Source organism: Calliphora vicina, chromosome 3, assembly GCF_958450345.1.
Source record: "Calliphora vicina chromosome 3, idCalVici1.1, whole genome shotgun sequence".
NCBI classification, from domain to species: Eukaryota; Metazoa; Arthropoda; class Insecta; order Diptera; family Calliphoridae; genus Calliphora; species Calliphora vicina.
In genome coordinates, this window is record NC_088782.1 from 45,073,452 (window position 1) to 45,088,706 (window position 15,255).

Consider the following 15,255-nt stretch of genomic DNA (forward strand, 5'->3'; position numbering starts at 1 on the left):
CATTTCCTACGTTTTATTTGTGTTAGTATAGATTCCTCGTTGGTAAGGTTCCAGAGATCCGTGATGCTGATGTTGTTAGGCCAGCATATTCTGCATATGATTCTGATGCACTTGTTAATGAATACCTGTAGTTTTTGCGTGATGGTGTTCGATACTAACCAAGTTTCACTTCCGTTTAACAGAGTAGACTTTACACATGCGTTGAATATTCTAAGTTTGGTTTGTCTGGATATTTGTGAGTTTCTAAATACTCGATTTACCTCACCTCAATTGTTTAAAGTTGTCATAATTGTCGAATCTAATAAATTTATTGAATTTTGAGTTTTGAATTTGATTATTTTGACAATTGAATATACAATTTTCGTAATTAAAAACACATTTTTGTTATTTTTTGTGTTTCAATTACGAAAATTATCTATTCAATAATTTTTGTATTTGAAATTCAACCAATAACGAAAATTGTATATTCAATTGTCAAAATAATCAAATTCAAAACTCAGAATTCAATAGAAAATATCAAGAAATTTTGTTTTTGAGCAAATGAATACTTGATTTAATTATGAAATAATTGCAACCAGTTCAATATGTGACAAATATTTGAATTGAAATATAATTTTTTCTGTGTACAAAAAAATATTCTTTTTAAACCTTAAAATTTCTGTGAAACACTTGAAAATCTCATCTCTATTATTTCAATTTAAAAAGTTTAGTTTATAACTAATTAATGACCAGAAGTTACCCACATTACTTATTATATTTTTACGTTGGTCTAGTCTATAACTTAATACTTCTTTTATTTTTTTTTTTGAAAATAAAACAATTTTGAAATAAAGCCTTTGAAAGGAATAGAAGAATTCATTATATAGTTTACTACTTAATTATTCACAAATTAATATGTATGATTTATTTATTTTATAATATAATTTACGTAGAAAATATGTGTGAGATTTAACAAAGTGTTGTTTTGTTTTTTGATTGAGATTGAGTTCTTCTTTCGCTTAAATTAATTAATTCATTACTTTTTTTTATAATTTTCTCTCTTTCATTTAAAAAGTTGCCATAAAAACAAGTGTCTTTTGTATTGTATCGAATGCATTAAATCAATTTTAGAAATACATACATACATACATAAGTACTTAATTAATTAGTTTTTCTTTGTCATTAATTTAGTGTTTAATGTAATTAATTAAGTATGTTTCTTTGTTTTTATGTTTGTAAATTGTATGTCAGCATGTAGAAATAATAATAGTTACTCTAGTATTATATATTTAGTAATAATAATTAGTATTATTAGTTAGTATTAGTAGTATTTTAGTAGTAAGTATTTTAATTTTTTTGTTTAGTATTTAGTTTATAACAGTCTACAAGCAAGAGGCACAATTCTGTGCGATATTTGTTTAATTGTTTTCATAGAATGTGGTCAGACTGTAGTGACACGATCTATTTCAACATATCGCACAGAATTGTCGCTTTGTCAGCAAATCACTTCCTTCTCATCCAAAACAGCCGTATCCATGGAGCTTAAAGACTTTAAACGTGTCTGCAACACCGATGAGCCTCTTAATTTTCTTTTGATTTTCCTAAAATAAAAGAAATTCAATTGAAATGTTTTAATGAAAAATAAATGTTTTAAAATGTAAATCTCAAAGCGAATGGAATTAATTAATTAAAGGAAAATCCATTTGAAATGTTCAAAAAGTTACACCATTTCCAAAAAATATGTTTATTTACAATTGGTCAATTCACAAGGTCTCTTATCAGTCATATTGTCATAATGTTCTAATCAAGGCGAATTTATATACAAGGTGGTGTCGGTGGCGAATTTAGGAAAATACGAGCGAATTCATTAATTTTTTATATATGGAGTTTGACATTCAAAACCACTCTTTCATTGTTTCGAATGTCAAACTCCATATATAAAAAATGCATGAATTCGCTCGTATTTGCCTGAATTCGCCACCGACACCACATTGTATATAAATTCGCCTTGGTTCTAATACTACATAGCACGACTCGGCAGCTCGGCTTAACCGACTCTTAGGCATTCGGCGCAGGTCTCTGCTGGTTGGTTATGATAACACAATAAACATAGCATACAGAGTTGTATTATTTTAGGAAATTTTTTGCTTGAAAAGCAATAAAAACCATTGTGAAATATTATGATATTATGACATGATAAGAGACCTTGTGGATTGACCGAATATAAATTGTATGTTAAAAGTAATATTAGGAGTATGGATTTAAACCATGGATCACTGTATGGTGGCTGACAATAGAAATACGTATCCATGCTTCATATAATAATGAAATCTGACTGCAGCCTCAAAAAATAAATGGAATTTTGCAAAACGATCTGCTGTTTTACAATATGCAAATTTGACTTACAGAACGAAACGAAATCCAAAATTTCCTCACTGTATGTAGCCTGCAGTTATCACCAAAGAAGACATCTGCAAAACTCCTCACCACCTGTACGAAGGAGGTAAAACTCAACTTATACATAATCGTCGACGGCTTAAAAATTCCGACAGTGAATCACCCGAAAATGTTGAGTGTCTTTTTACCTCTTCAGTACACGCCACTGCAATTACGCATAAACTGCGAAATAGGAACAAGGTCGTCAAGGTATTAGCCGGCGGCACTTGGGGTTTGGACAAAGAAACCTTGATAGCTACCTACAAGACGATTGGTCGGTCAGTGGTCCACTATGCTGCTCCAGTGTGGTCGCCTTCATTGGAGAAATATTCAAATCTGTCAAAATGCAGCCTTAAGGGCTGCCTTCAAATTACCTCCGAAACTAAGGTTCTACCGGTTAAGGGACACAACGTCATGTTAACGCAATACTTCCTTATGGGATGTCACTGGAGGAATCATCAAAACTTCGACATCTCAATGTTGGAGTCTCCCCCGAGGCATGTCAGACAGCACCTAGGTATATACGAGGAGAGCATACAGAGATACGTGATCTATTTGATCGCAGTTCGTTTATGACATCTTTGAACGACATTTAAAGAGACGTCATCAATTCCGTGGTAGCAGGATACTGTATGAATGTCGTACTTGGAGTTCACCCACCACCGATAGTAGACGCCGAGTCATTCTGGCACGACTAAGATCAGGATAGAGCAACAGGCTTAATGACTTTTGATCCCGCATAGACCGTGCCGTCCTCAACATAAATATGACCAACTGACCAGCCAGAACTACTTCACTATGTCCAGTGGATTTATGGACTCATCCTCAACATATGCCCAGCATGTGGTCAAGGTCCTCATGACACCCCCACATATTCAACTGACCAGCCAGAACTACTTCATAGCGTCCAGTGGATTTATGGACTCATCATATAGAAGTAGCTCAATTCCTTGGACTTGAACTACATGCAGAATCCCAAGATTAAATATTCTAAAATTGTTTATGCAGCTACAACAACAAAAACAAACATTTGTATGACAACTCAAATCTATTAGCACAAGGAGATTTCCCAAATAATTACACTGGCAGTCTGATAATCATAATATTGAAGGTATTATAAAATTTACCGATGCTTCAATGAATGATAATGTCACGGCAAAAAAAATGATAGAAATTTGGGATTTACGATCAGTGACTAAAGGTGTTAAAGAATTCGTTGATGCTTCAATGAAGGATAATGGCAAAGAAAGCTAAATGTATTGCTAGACTGAGAAACTTATGTAGCTTCTTCCAAGAATGATCAGCATCTTCAGATCACTTAAATAGATCTAAGGATGTTGGAAACATGTAGTCGTGCCTATATAAAGGCTATAGAAAATATATATTTTATATAGAAGATAGTAAACGTTTATACGAGAGCTACAAGTTCTCTACGAATAACACATATTAAAACTGTATTGGGAATTAGATCACAATAATATTGAAGGTATCGAAGTTGAGAATGAATTAAAATGAATACAGGTTATGGGAATATATACCCAGGTCTTGATTTAGTGTACAAGGTGATAAAAGATGAAATTTAAACTGACGAAATCCTTGTGAAAATCTATGAGTAATATGACATTCACAGTGTTCTCAGACGTTTCTTAATAATGATCCGAGGTAGCACAAATGTCATTATGGAGATGGTGTAGTGTTGAATACAAAGTTACTCTCTACTTCCCCAATCAATATCAATACAATCTTTATTAATGTTTTGGGTTTTATCTTTCAAAACATGGGGGACTTGAAAAGTATGGATTTAATGGTAACAGTAAAATACAGGAACCGTAATATGAGTGATTTTCTTCACTGGACCACTATGGACCACACATGTATAACTGAGTTCTAAACTAACCAACATTCTAATATGATTCAAAAATATTGCATGGGAGATAAAAGTCCCGAATTTTATTTCTAAACAGTAATAGTAAATAGATAACAAGTAAGAGATCTATATTCGGCTGTGCCGAATCTTATATACCCTTCACCAAATTATACTTTAAAATAAAAATTTTAAATATTTTTAGGTAAACAAATTTTTTTTTTTTATTTTTTGAAAAAAAAAAAAATTTCGAATTGTTCTTTTAATTTTTTGTTTTAAATTTTAAATTTAATTTTTTAAAATTTTTTTTTTAGCGAAAAAAAACTTGGTGAAAAAAAAAAATTCGGGTTAAAAAATAATTTTTTCCGATTTTGACCGATTTGGTCCAACTTACTATAGTGTAAAGTATATATATTTTGGATCGTTATAGATAGCGAAGTCGATATAGCCATGTCCGTCTGTATGTTGAAATCAACTTTTCGTAGCCCCCAAATAACTTACATATGTCAATATATCGGGAATTCTTCCGGCTCGGTTGCTATTTAAAATCGACAAAAAAAAAACCGGGACAACCTCGATTTTTGCCCAATTTTTGATGTACTTATATCTGGTTTACTAAGTCATTAATATAGACAATATGGATATCTAATGATAGATATTTCAAAGTCCATTGCAACGATGTTTATAAGGCTATAGTAAGTTGGACCTACAATGGGTCAAAATCGGGAAAAATATTTTTTAACCCGAATTTTTTTTTCATCAAACTATTTTTTTTGCCATAAATTCTTTTTAAAATAAATTAAAAAAAAATTGGAATTTTTTTTTTAAAAATTTAAAAACTATTTAAAAAAAAACATTTTAATTTTGTTTAAATAATAATTTTTTATGAAAAAAAATATTTTTAAGTATAATTTGGTGAAGCGTATATAAGATTCGGCACAGCCGAATATAGCTCTGTTACTTGTTGTCAATCGGGGGGTTAGGCAGTGTAACGAGGTTTCTTTGGATAATTTTCTGTTGGGAATAAACGACCTTGTCACACATTTTGTTTGGAATGGTTTCAATTCCGTAGATTTCATTTCGATCGATTTCGTTTTAGGTTCTTCAGATTCCGTGTAATTTATTAATTCCAAACATATTTAATAATTCTATATTTCTGGTTTTAATTTGGCAGTGTTTTTTTATATTAAAGCAAAAGTGACATTTTTGGAGCAGAAACTGATTAAAAATTTAAAAAAACAAATAATTAAAGAAATATCAATTCCACTTTGAAAACTGAAAGTGGTTTCATTCCGAAAGAAATTTTCGTTTTAGTTTTTCTGAAGAAGCAAAATACGGAATTAATTCCACTTTCGATCGGAATGAAATTCTGTGACATGCTGAAAATGTCTGGTTTTATTTCGAATTTTATTTGTGAATTATCAAAGTGTTCTTGCGGAAACTCCAGAATTTCTCACAATTTTTGTCAAATGTCAACAGTACAAAATCAATACAATGTAAATAGTACAGAAAAATCAATTTTAGTAGCAATCAATTTTGTCCTGCTGATATTTGGGTAAATTTATGATAAATAGGTTACTATGAGTAATGGTTAAAAATTTTGAGTTGGGATATGTTTTAAGCTAGTAAAGGTTGAGACTTTAAATTCATTTGTTCTCTTCTACCATTAATGATTTCTTGGCAGATAATTCGAATTCAATCTGTTATTTTGCAGACGATAGCGATCTGTTTCTTCTAAGGTGAATGACCTAATCATAACATTTCGTATATATTAGCATGAAGAATTTGGAACATGGATGATTGTAGTGAGCTTTCACAAAATTTCGAATTCAGGGGGAGCTAAAAGGTTTTTATATATATTCAGCCTTATTATGTAAGGCGGAGTAGTTTTACGACAACGACAGTTTCGTACTAGATTAAAGAAATTATTCAACCTGTTTCATTAATCTAGAACGAAACTGTCGTTGTCGTAAAACGTCTACGCCTTACATAATAAGGCTGATTAATTCCTGTTGTTCTTATAAGGAGAATAGGGCCGTAAGAGATTTTTATATGGCAGATGGTTTAATATTTTCCTTTTTTATAATGAATGATCCATTGGAAGTTAATTCGATGCCGATATGTTCTTTTCCACACGTAAGCAACCTGTTCCTTAGAGGTTCGAATTTATGGATGACCTCAGCATAATATTTCGTTGATATTTACAAGAGGAGTTTTGCTCGTGATTGATTTTAGTGAGCTTCCATAAGTGCAATATACAATCGATTCGAGATTAACTTCATATGGGCTCGTGAGGATATTTGCAAAATGCCAGCAATTAAGCAAGTAGTCATTAGTGACAGTAATTTTCCTCTTGGCTGACTCCAATTTTTATATTTTTGTTAATTTGAAACGTATGTGCTGTTTGTAGTGCAGACGGAAGTCAATTGGTTACTTTATACATCACAGGTAATCTAGCGTGTGGACTATTGCCACTTAAGTATCTCTAAGTAATCTAGAGTATGGTCACTTTAAACGTTTATATTGTTCTGCACTTTAAAATTAGTTATTTTACCAGAAGTAATCTATTGAATAGTTGTCGGAGGAAAGTTTGTTTACAATTTGTTTACGGTTATTGGATTGTCTATGATATGTCTTTTCAACTGACTATTTAAGGTCAATTAGAACTCATACATGTTAAAATAAATAGTTATGTAGCTGATAAAGTAACCAGTTATGTAGCTAGTATAATAACTGACTCCATGTAACCGGTATCTGAATTCAATGCGTTGACTACTTGGGACCAGACAGTCTCTTTTAGATTGTTACAAATATCAGATTTTTCTATAATTAAATGTTTAAAAATGGTCTTCCACATTGGGAAGTAAGTCTTTTTCCATGTATATTCTTGAAAATGGTGTAATTTGTAAATATAAGTTTTTTTTACTTACTTGTAGGCAAACGCTGCAAATGCACAACAGAATAGTACAATAATCAAACACAATGTTGCCAATATTTCAGTAGGTAATTTCATAATGGCCGAGCATTGCAGGAATGTTTCATCATCGCCTGAGGGACAATGCTGTATGCCATCGCACCAGACACTAACATTAACACAGGCATTCAACTCCGAGCATTTATACTGGCATTCTTCTACACAATTGTTTTTTTTTTGGGGAATAAAAAGAAAAAAGGTAATAAGTATTAACAATTGTAAATTACAAAACAATACTTAGCCACTTTATAGAGGCAACTTTTGTTAGATGTCCATACTCAAATTTCAAACATTTTGTACATTGTACATTTGAGTATTAATGTTAGCTTTATTTGGCAAACTTACCTGCTATACTGAGTGTTGGTCCTGGTATCAATTCCATCCAATTAAATGAAAAGTCACCATTCTCTGGTCTTAGGAACTCTACACTAATGGCTTTTGAACGATTTGCAATGGCAAAATTAGGACGCTCATTCCAGCCAGCACTGAAAATCTCCACATATTCGTAGGCCTTTGAATCAGGTGCCAATGGGCATGCTGTGATTGTTAAACCTACAAAATGAAAATGACAATAGTATCCACAGATACCCATACCCAAGTTAGATTCTTTTTATTTTAGCAGTAGAGTAGGAATTTTCTATTTAATACTAATAAAGGACACAAATGGTAGTATATAGAAAATTAAATTGATATCAATTACGAAATAGTAAATTAAGTAGATTTTTTTTAGGCTTAAGGCTACATAGAACGAATGTATGAACAGTTTAGATTATTCAATTTATTCATTAAATTAGCAATTTACAATTTTGCAATAAATAGAATGAAAATGTTTTCATTAATATTGAGTACAAAGGAAATACTTAATCAAATTTAAATCTTTATAAATTGAAGTAATTTATATTGAAAAACATAAATGTAGGTAGGTCCCTAAGGAACTTTGGAAATTTTAATTCTACCAACAAGTGGCAAACAGACAGACGTCCATTTATAACAGTGATCGGCTGAGTAAACAACAAGAATTTCAACAAAGTTTATACAAATGATCAAATAAGGAAAAGCAATCGTAATCAATAACTGATTAGTTTAAAAAAGAGAAATAAAGTGTATGGATTATAGTTCTATATTCTCTTTCCGGCAACCACTGATCTATAGCAACCCAGGTTCACAATAAAATATGGCCTTCATTTCGTTTTTATTCCTTTTTCCGATTTCTAAAAACTAAATGTTCAAAATTTGCACATTTTATTTGGACAGTAAAGTGGATGAGACAAAACTTCCCAACTACTTCATTCTAAATACTTTTTAAAAGATATTGCAACATGTGGCAGAGAGTTGTCATGCTGGAATATTGCGGTTTCATGTCTGGCCGCATATTCTGGGCGTTTTTCGGTTAATGCTCGCTTCAAACGAATTAGTTGGATTCGGTACACATTGCCTGTGATGGTCTGGTTAGATTTCAGCAGCTCATAATAGATAGGACCCTTTTACTCCCACCAAATACTGAGAGTTACCTTAGCGCCATGGATATTTGGGTTTGGTGACGATTCGGCTGGTTGGTCGGGCTACATTCGATCTCTCACGCTTCGGATTATTGTAATGGATCCATTTTTCATCGCAATTAATGATTCAGTACAAATTTTTTTTCTTTTACAGCGTTCAAGCATCATTTCGGACATGCAAAGTCGTTTTTCAAGATCTCTTGGCTTCAAATCGAATTTCCCTGCTTTTAAATGAATGAATGAATGCTTTTACTCCCACCAAATACAGAGAATTACCTTAGCGCCATGGATATTTAACTTTGGTGTAGATTCGGCTGGTTGGCCAGGCTTCACATAAGAACCTTATGCTCCGGGTTATTGTAATGGATCAATTTTTCATCGCAATTAATGATTCAGTACAAAAATGATTTTCTTTTACAGCGTTCAAGCAGCTTCAAATCGTATGGTTCCTGAATCCTGCTGCTCGCAAAACGTTTTGAAATTGCTGCTTGAGTAGCTCCCAATGATTCTGCAAGCTCTTGTTGAGTTTGACAAAAATCTTCATGGGATTTACCCTGCTTTTACTCCCACCAAATACAGAGAATTACCTTAGCGTCATGTATATTTGGCTTTGGTGTCGATTCGGCTGGTTGGTCGGGCTTCACATACGATCCCTTACGCTTCGTGTTATTGTAATGGATCAATTTGTCATCGCAATTAATGATTTAGTACAAAAATGCTTTTCTTTTACAGCCTTCAAGCATCATTTCGGACATGCAAAATCGTTTTTCAAGGTCTCTTGGTTTCAAATCGTATGGTTCCCAATTCCCCTGCTTTTGGATGAATCCTGCTGCTCGCAAATGTTTTGAAATTGTTGCTTGAGTAGCTCTCAATGATTCTGCAAGTTCTTGATGAGTTTAACAACAACAATCATGGGGTTTTCCCAGCTTTTACTCTCACAAAATACAGAGAATTACAATAGCGGCATGAATATTTGGCTTTGGTGTCGATTCGGCTGGTTGGTCGGGCTACATTCGATCCCTTACGCTTGCGGTTATTGTAATGGATTTTCGCTTCGGGTTAGTGTAATGGATCCATTTTTCATCGCAAGTAATGATTCAATACAAAAATGATCTACTTTTACAGCGTTCAAGCTTCATTTCGGACATGCAAAATCGTTCTTCAAGGTCTCTTGGTTTCAAATCGTATGGTTCCCAATTCCCCTGCTTTTGGATGAATCCTGCTGCTCGCAAACGTTTTGAAATTGTTGCTTGAGTAGCTCTCAATGATTCTGTAAGTTCTTGTTGAGTTTGACAATAATCTTCATGGAGAAATGCCTTCAATTCTTGGTCTCCAAACTTTTTTGTCTGGCCTGGGCGATCTTTATCTTTCGTGTCAAAATCACCACTTCTGAACCGCACAAACCATCTCTCGTACGTTAAAAACGATGGAACACATTCACCATAAGCTTTGGTGAGAAGTCGGTTTGCTTCAACTCGAAACTTTTCCAAAAATGTGCAATCTCTAAACGTTATCCGATTTTGTACAAATTGTCAGCATTCAGTTTTTAGATGACGAAGAACAATTTAAGATCTTGGAAGCATCAATAATCCAAAAAAGCTAAATATGGTCACCCTAATGTATTTACCAAATTTATCTGGGAAATTGAACAATTTAGTTTAATTTCTGTTCCTAATAAATTAGACATTTAAAATAAAAGACCTGCTCTGATTTCTACTCACCTTCCGCTGTAGTTAGCACAGCTCTGGCCTTAGTCTCACAACGATACGAACTAGTGCCCACTATTGTCGTATTCATGGACTTTTTGGGATTGTATTTGCGCAGGAAAATGGCTTTCAAACGTATGTACAAGAATTTATTACCATTCGAAGGTTCAATAAGCCAAGGGCGAGTGCGACATTCCATCTGTAAGACAAAACAACATAAAAACATAGAAAAAAAGATGAAATAAATTCACAAAATAACAAAATCATGTTAATGTTGCACAAAGGTATTTGTCATGCAACATTTAAATTACACACGAATCAATACACTTTAACAATAGATTTTCGCAAAAATATTTATTTGCCGCAGCTGCAAACTAAACATTTGCATAAACGAATTGTGATTGAAATCAATCTATCCATCTATCTAGCTTATGGATGTACTAATGCTAAAAAAAAAATTACTTTATACTCACATCTCCGAATGTCATATCAATGGTGCCGCTGGGACCAAATTTCCTACGACCATCTTTACAATTCGTTGGTCCTTTGATGAACTCAAACATTCCCTCAAAATTCAATGCATCTGGATCATCCAAAGTTGTCATATTGTAGGCGGTAAAATGAACTTCAACGTCACGACTTGTCGATGTGTATTCAACTGGTAAATGTGATGAGTTCGATGAATTACAAAGGCAACCGCGTGGCAATAATATTGTGTCATGGTATGGACGTTCAAATATCTGTGTGGAAATAGAAAACAAATGTAAGGAAATTATTATGTGTAAACCAGCATACATTACAAAATAGACTTTAGTCAGTCAATAACTTTGTATTACTCAAGAGAGCAAATTACTCATATTTCTGATCAAAAATCATCAATAACATTGTAAGTAAGCATTAAATTCAGAAAAAAGAAGCTCGTCTTATGTATCTACGAAAATGAAAAGAAGGTGCTCGATCAGTGATCACTCATATTTCTGATCAAAAATTTATTTTTTATATGAAAGTTTTTCAAGTCTGATCTTTGATCACTAATATTTCGGACCAAAAATCGATCTTTACTATGAAAAACTCAAAATCGTCTGTGATCATCATCGATCTTTTATATGAAAACTTTAAAAATTCCTAAATGTGATAAAATTTTATATAAATAACTCAAAAAATCATATTTCTGACAAAAGATCGATCTTTTATATGAAAATCTCAAAAATCTTAAATCTTGCTATATGACTCGTTTTAGTCTTATTCAAAAAACAAGTAAGAGAGCTATATTCGGCTGTGTCGAATCTTATATACCCTTCACCAAATTATAATTGAAAATACAAATTTTAAATAAAAATTTTGGTTTTTAAATTTTTTTTTGGTGAAAAAAAATCGGTTTAAAAAATATTGTTTCCGGTCAAAAATAGTTAAAAATATAAATAAGAAACTTCTCGAAAGCATGTCGGACAGAATTGTTGAAGATTTGGATCCCGAAGATATCTGGGGTCTTCAGAAAATTGATTTCAACATACACACAGACGGACAGACAGACATGGCTTAATCGACTTAATTTCAATATTGAATTGGACGAAATTATGCAGCAATCAACCCGAATTAGATCGTCGACTGGAAGATCTTGGCTACGCTTGCTCGCACATAACTTTACCGACACATCAGTCACATAGTATCAGATGCATCAGCTGGCATCTGGATAAAACTAAGGTTCTACGTATCAATACAACTAATCTCTCCAAGTTCAGAGTAAAAAAAATAGAGCTAGAGGATGTGCAATAGTTTTGATCTCACATAAGAAAAGCAAGGGTCAATACAAAGATTATGAAAGTCATCACAAATACATACAAAAACAAAGATCCGAAAACTCTACTGCAAGCGACATACAAAACCTGCAAGTGGCCGAACATAGTTTCCAACAGAGACCCCTGGCAAAGAACAGGCGAAACACCAATCCGTATAGAAATTAGAAAGAGGAAATGGAGCTGGGCTGGTCATATGACCACTGGAACCTTTAAGGCAGCAGAAGACAAGGTAGACCCGTTAACACCTGGAGAAGGCAACTAGAATCCGAAATTAGCGAAACAGGAAAAACTTGGTCTAAGATAAGACTAATGGCACAGGATAGATCCCGATGGAAGAATTTCATTACGGCCCTTTGGAACCATAGAAATCAATTTAACTTTTAAAGAATCGTCTAATTGAGAAAACAAGATGAATCAATTACTAATGAGCAAAACTCTATATTTTATATGAAAATCTCAAAATATCTTAAATCACAAAGCATTGCAAAATAGCTAGAGATTATCAATAACTTTGTAAATAAACATTTAATCGAGATCATCAACAATATTGTTATTGAGAAAAAGATCTAGATCTAAGATCACCAGATCAGTCGTGGTTTTTATTTGTAGACCTATAGGGACTATAGCGGTTATGTTGATCATGTATTTAAGTTATTTGGGGGCTTCTGAAGGTTTATTTCAACATTAAGAAGACCAGACTGACATGACTGTATCCACTCCGTTATCAAGTATAACGATCAAGATTATACATACATTTTTGTTCATAATCATCCTAAACAATGAAGCACATTTTCACCAAAATTAAATTCAGCTGACTCGGATTTTGGGCTGAAGGCATCATTGGTTATGACCTGAGAGTGGCCAAGAAGTGATAGTTACTTGTTCGCTACATGATAACACAGTTATTTCTGACTAAACTGGATGATATTGATGGTTCGGTTATAAGAATTGGCCATATAGATCGTGTGATTTAACAACATTGAATTTATTTTTATGGGGTTATTTGAAGTCAAAGTTAAACAAGATCACAAATTCAGTCAAGATCACAAGTTCAGCCAGAAGAGTAGTGCCTTTTGCCGATGTGGTATTTCATGCATAACCCTACCCTGTTCACGACTAGTTTATGATTCAATAAAAATAGCAATCTAAAGAAATATAATTTTATCAATTCAAATCAAGGCTAACTTTTGGGACACTCCTGGTTTTGAATTTACAAATCTTTAATGGTAGTATAAATGTTTGCTGTGTTAACATGACACACTTTGTTACCATATTGTTGTTACAACTTACCTCAACCTTAACACTGGTATCACCATAACAGAATGACCTGTTTATGTCCTCGTCCACACGTGACATACAATGCCTATTCATGGTGGTTACTTTGCGTAATTTTATACGCACTCGTTCACCCCTCATGCCCTCAAATTTATAAACGCACTTCAGATTGCGTGTGCCTCCACGACCGAATAGAAATATATTGCGTACACTGCGAAAAATTGCAGGATCTTTGCGATCCATTAGATTGCTAACAAATTTACGATTACAGTCGAGTTCGCCGCCACCCATGGGCAAACCATCCTGATGCAAATCGATGAATTCATATTTCAGTTTGAATTCTAAAGGTCTGTAAGAAGATGGAACAAATGTTTAGTTTAGAACTTAATTTATATCTTAAGTTTAATATTAATATTACCTTAATACTGTTGATTCGGTGTTTTTTAATTCCAACGTTATTGAGTCTCCACTGGAGACATAACTCTCGGATACTGTACAGGGTCGGGCATAAGTTTCATTTATATTTGCCCGATCACAGGTTCGGGGCACTGTTCCTCGGCAATATCTCGCTATGACATTGGTGGTATTGTGGGCATATTGTTGTAGAGATGGATGTACAGGATTGGTTTCTGTCATGCTGGAAATTAAAAAAAATAATTTCAATATAAATCTTAACAATCTTCTTTGTTTTTTTTAAAAAAAAAACACAAACTGCGAAGCTTCTTGCTTGTCTGCAGATACACCCAGAGTCGCTGTCGGGAATCGAACCCGCAACCCTCAGATTGATAGCCCAAAACACTATCGTCTAGTCTATCGGGGTACTATGACTCAAGTACTCACCAATTTAAATCCTTGCATATAGGAGGCTCCCTCATAGAACCATCCCATATGCGCAGCATACCACTACAATCCTCCTGAGTCTGCAACACCCCAATAGCACCCACCGATGTTTCATCAATTTGGCCAAATTCCGGATCTAAATTAAATTTGAGCATAGAAATCCACACCTTAAATCGGGAGGGAGGTTGATGCAGGCCCTGGGCATTAGTGCGTCGTGAAAGACTTAAATGATCGAAAGTCTTAAAAATGCCCACACCCTGCAAATGATACAAGCAGGTGGTATTGGGAGCCAAGGAATGTTTGGGATTCTCCAAAACACCACGACCCGAACCTCTTATCCAAAATTCACAAGGTTTTTTATTCTTCGAATATGTGGGTGATTGTATGTCCACAAATATTACCTCTACCTGTTAAATAAAATCAAAAGAAAAATTTACTTAACCTCCCCACATAATCATTTTCCCTTTTCCTAAGGACAGCTTACCTCCAATTGAAAGCCATACAAAGGCAGTATTTGCGATGAACTTCCTGTAAACGTACCATATGGTGATGTAGTAAACTCCACCAGTAATTCGGGCCCACTAGAGACTGCCGCTGGCACAGCTTGACCACCACCGCAAAACTTTAATACAATTGGATCACGCGTTGTATAGCCATCATATACGGTCACGTAGTCCTGTAATAATGAAAATGTACATTACAGCTATCAAATGAATAAAGCACTTGCTGATGATGCTGCTGCTTGTGGCAGTTGCACAGTAAAACTAATGTAACTGAGTCAAAAGACAAAGACAAAGAAAGACACATTTAGAAAATGGTGATGGCTGGATTTAGTTAGTTTGCTTTTTCCATTTTTAGTAAATGTTTACGAGCTGTGTATCTA

General features: G+C 33.7%; 1 protein-coding gene across 1 annotated transcript; it reads right to left on the minus strand.

Moving 5' to 3' along the window:
- Nucleotides 1-1,330: 1,330 nt before the first annotated feature.
- On the minus strand, nucleotides 1,331-14,759 carry LOC135954350 (uncharacterized). The gene is made up of 8 exons (XM_065504492.1): nucleotides 14,373-14,759; nucleotides 13,951-14,169; nucleotides 13,548-13,881; nucleotides 10,932-11,198; nucleotides 10,474-10,657; nucleotides 7,599-7,805; nucleotides 7,210-7,411; nucleotides 1,331-1,580 (listed from the first exon to the last, which is right to left on the minus strand). The coding sequence occupies exons 1-8, from the start codon at nucleotides 14,525-14,527 to the stop codon at nucleotides 1,475-1,477; spliced, it is 1,674 nt and encodes a 557-aa protein (XP_065360564.1). The 5' UTR covers nucleotides 14,528-14,759; the 3' UTR covers nucleotides 1,331-1,474.
- Between the last annotated feature and the right edge of the window lie 496 nt (nucleotides 14,760-15,255).

Coding starts and splice junctions, on each gene's coding strand:
- LOC135954350 (XM_065504492.1), bottom strand. CDS start 14,527: ATGCTCAAATTTAATTTAGATCCGGAATTTGGCCAAATTGATGAAACA. Junction 10,658..10,931: donor TTGATATGACATTCGGAGAT/GTGAGTATAAAG, acceptor TTTGTCTTACAG/ATGGAATGTCGCACTCGCCC. Junction 7,412..7,598: donor ACCAACACTCAGTATAGCAG/GTAAGTTTGCCA, acceptor ACAATTGTGTAG/AAGAATGCCAGTATAAATGC.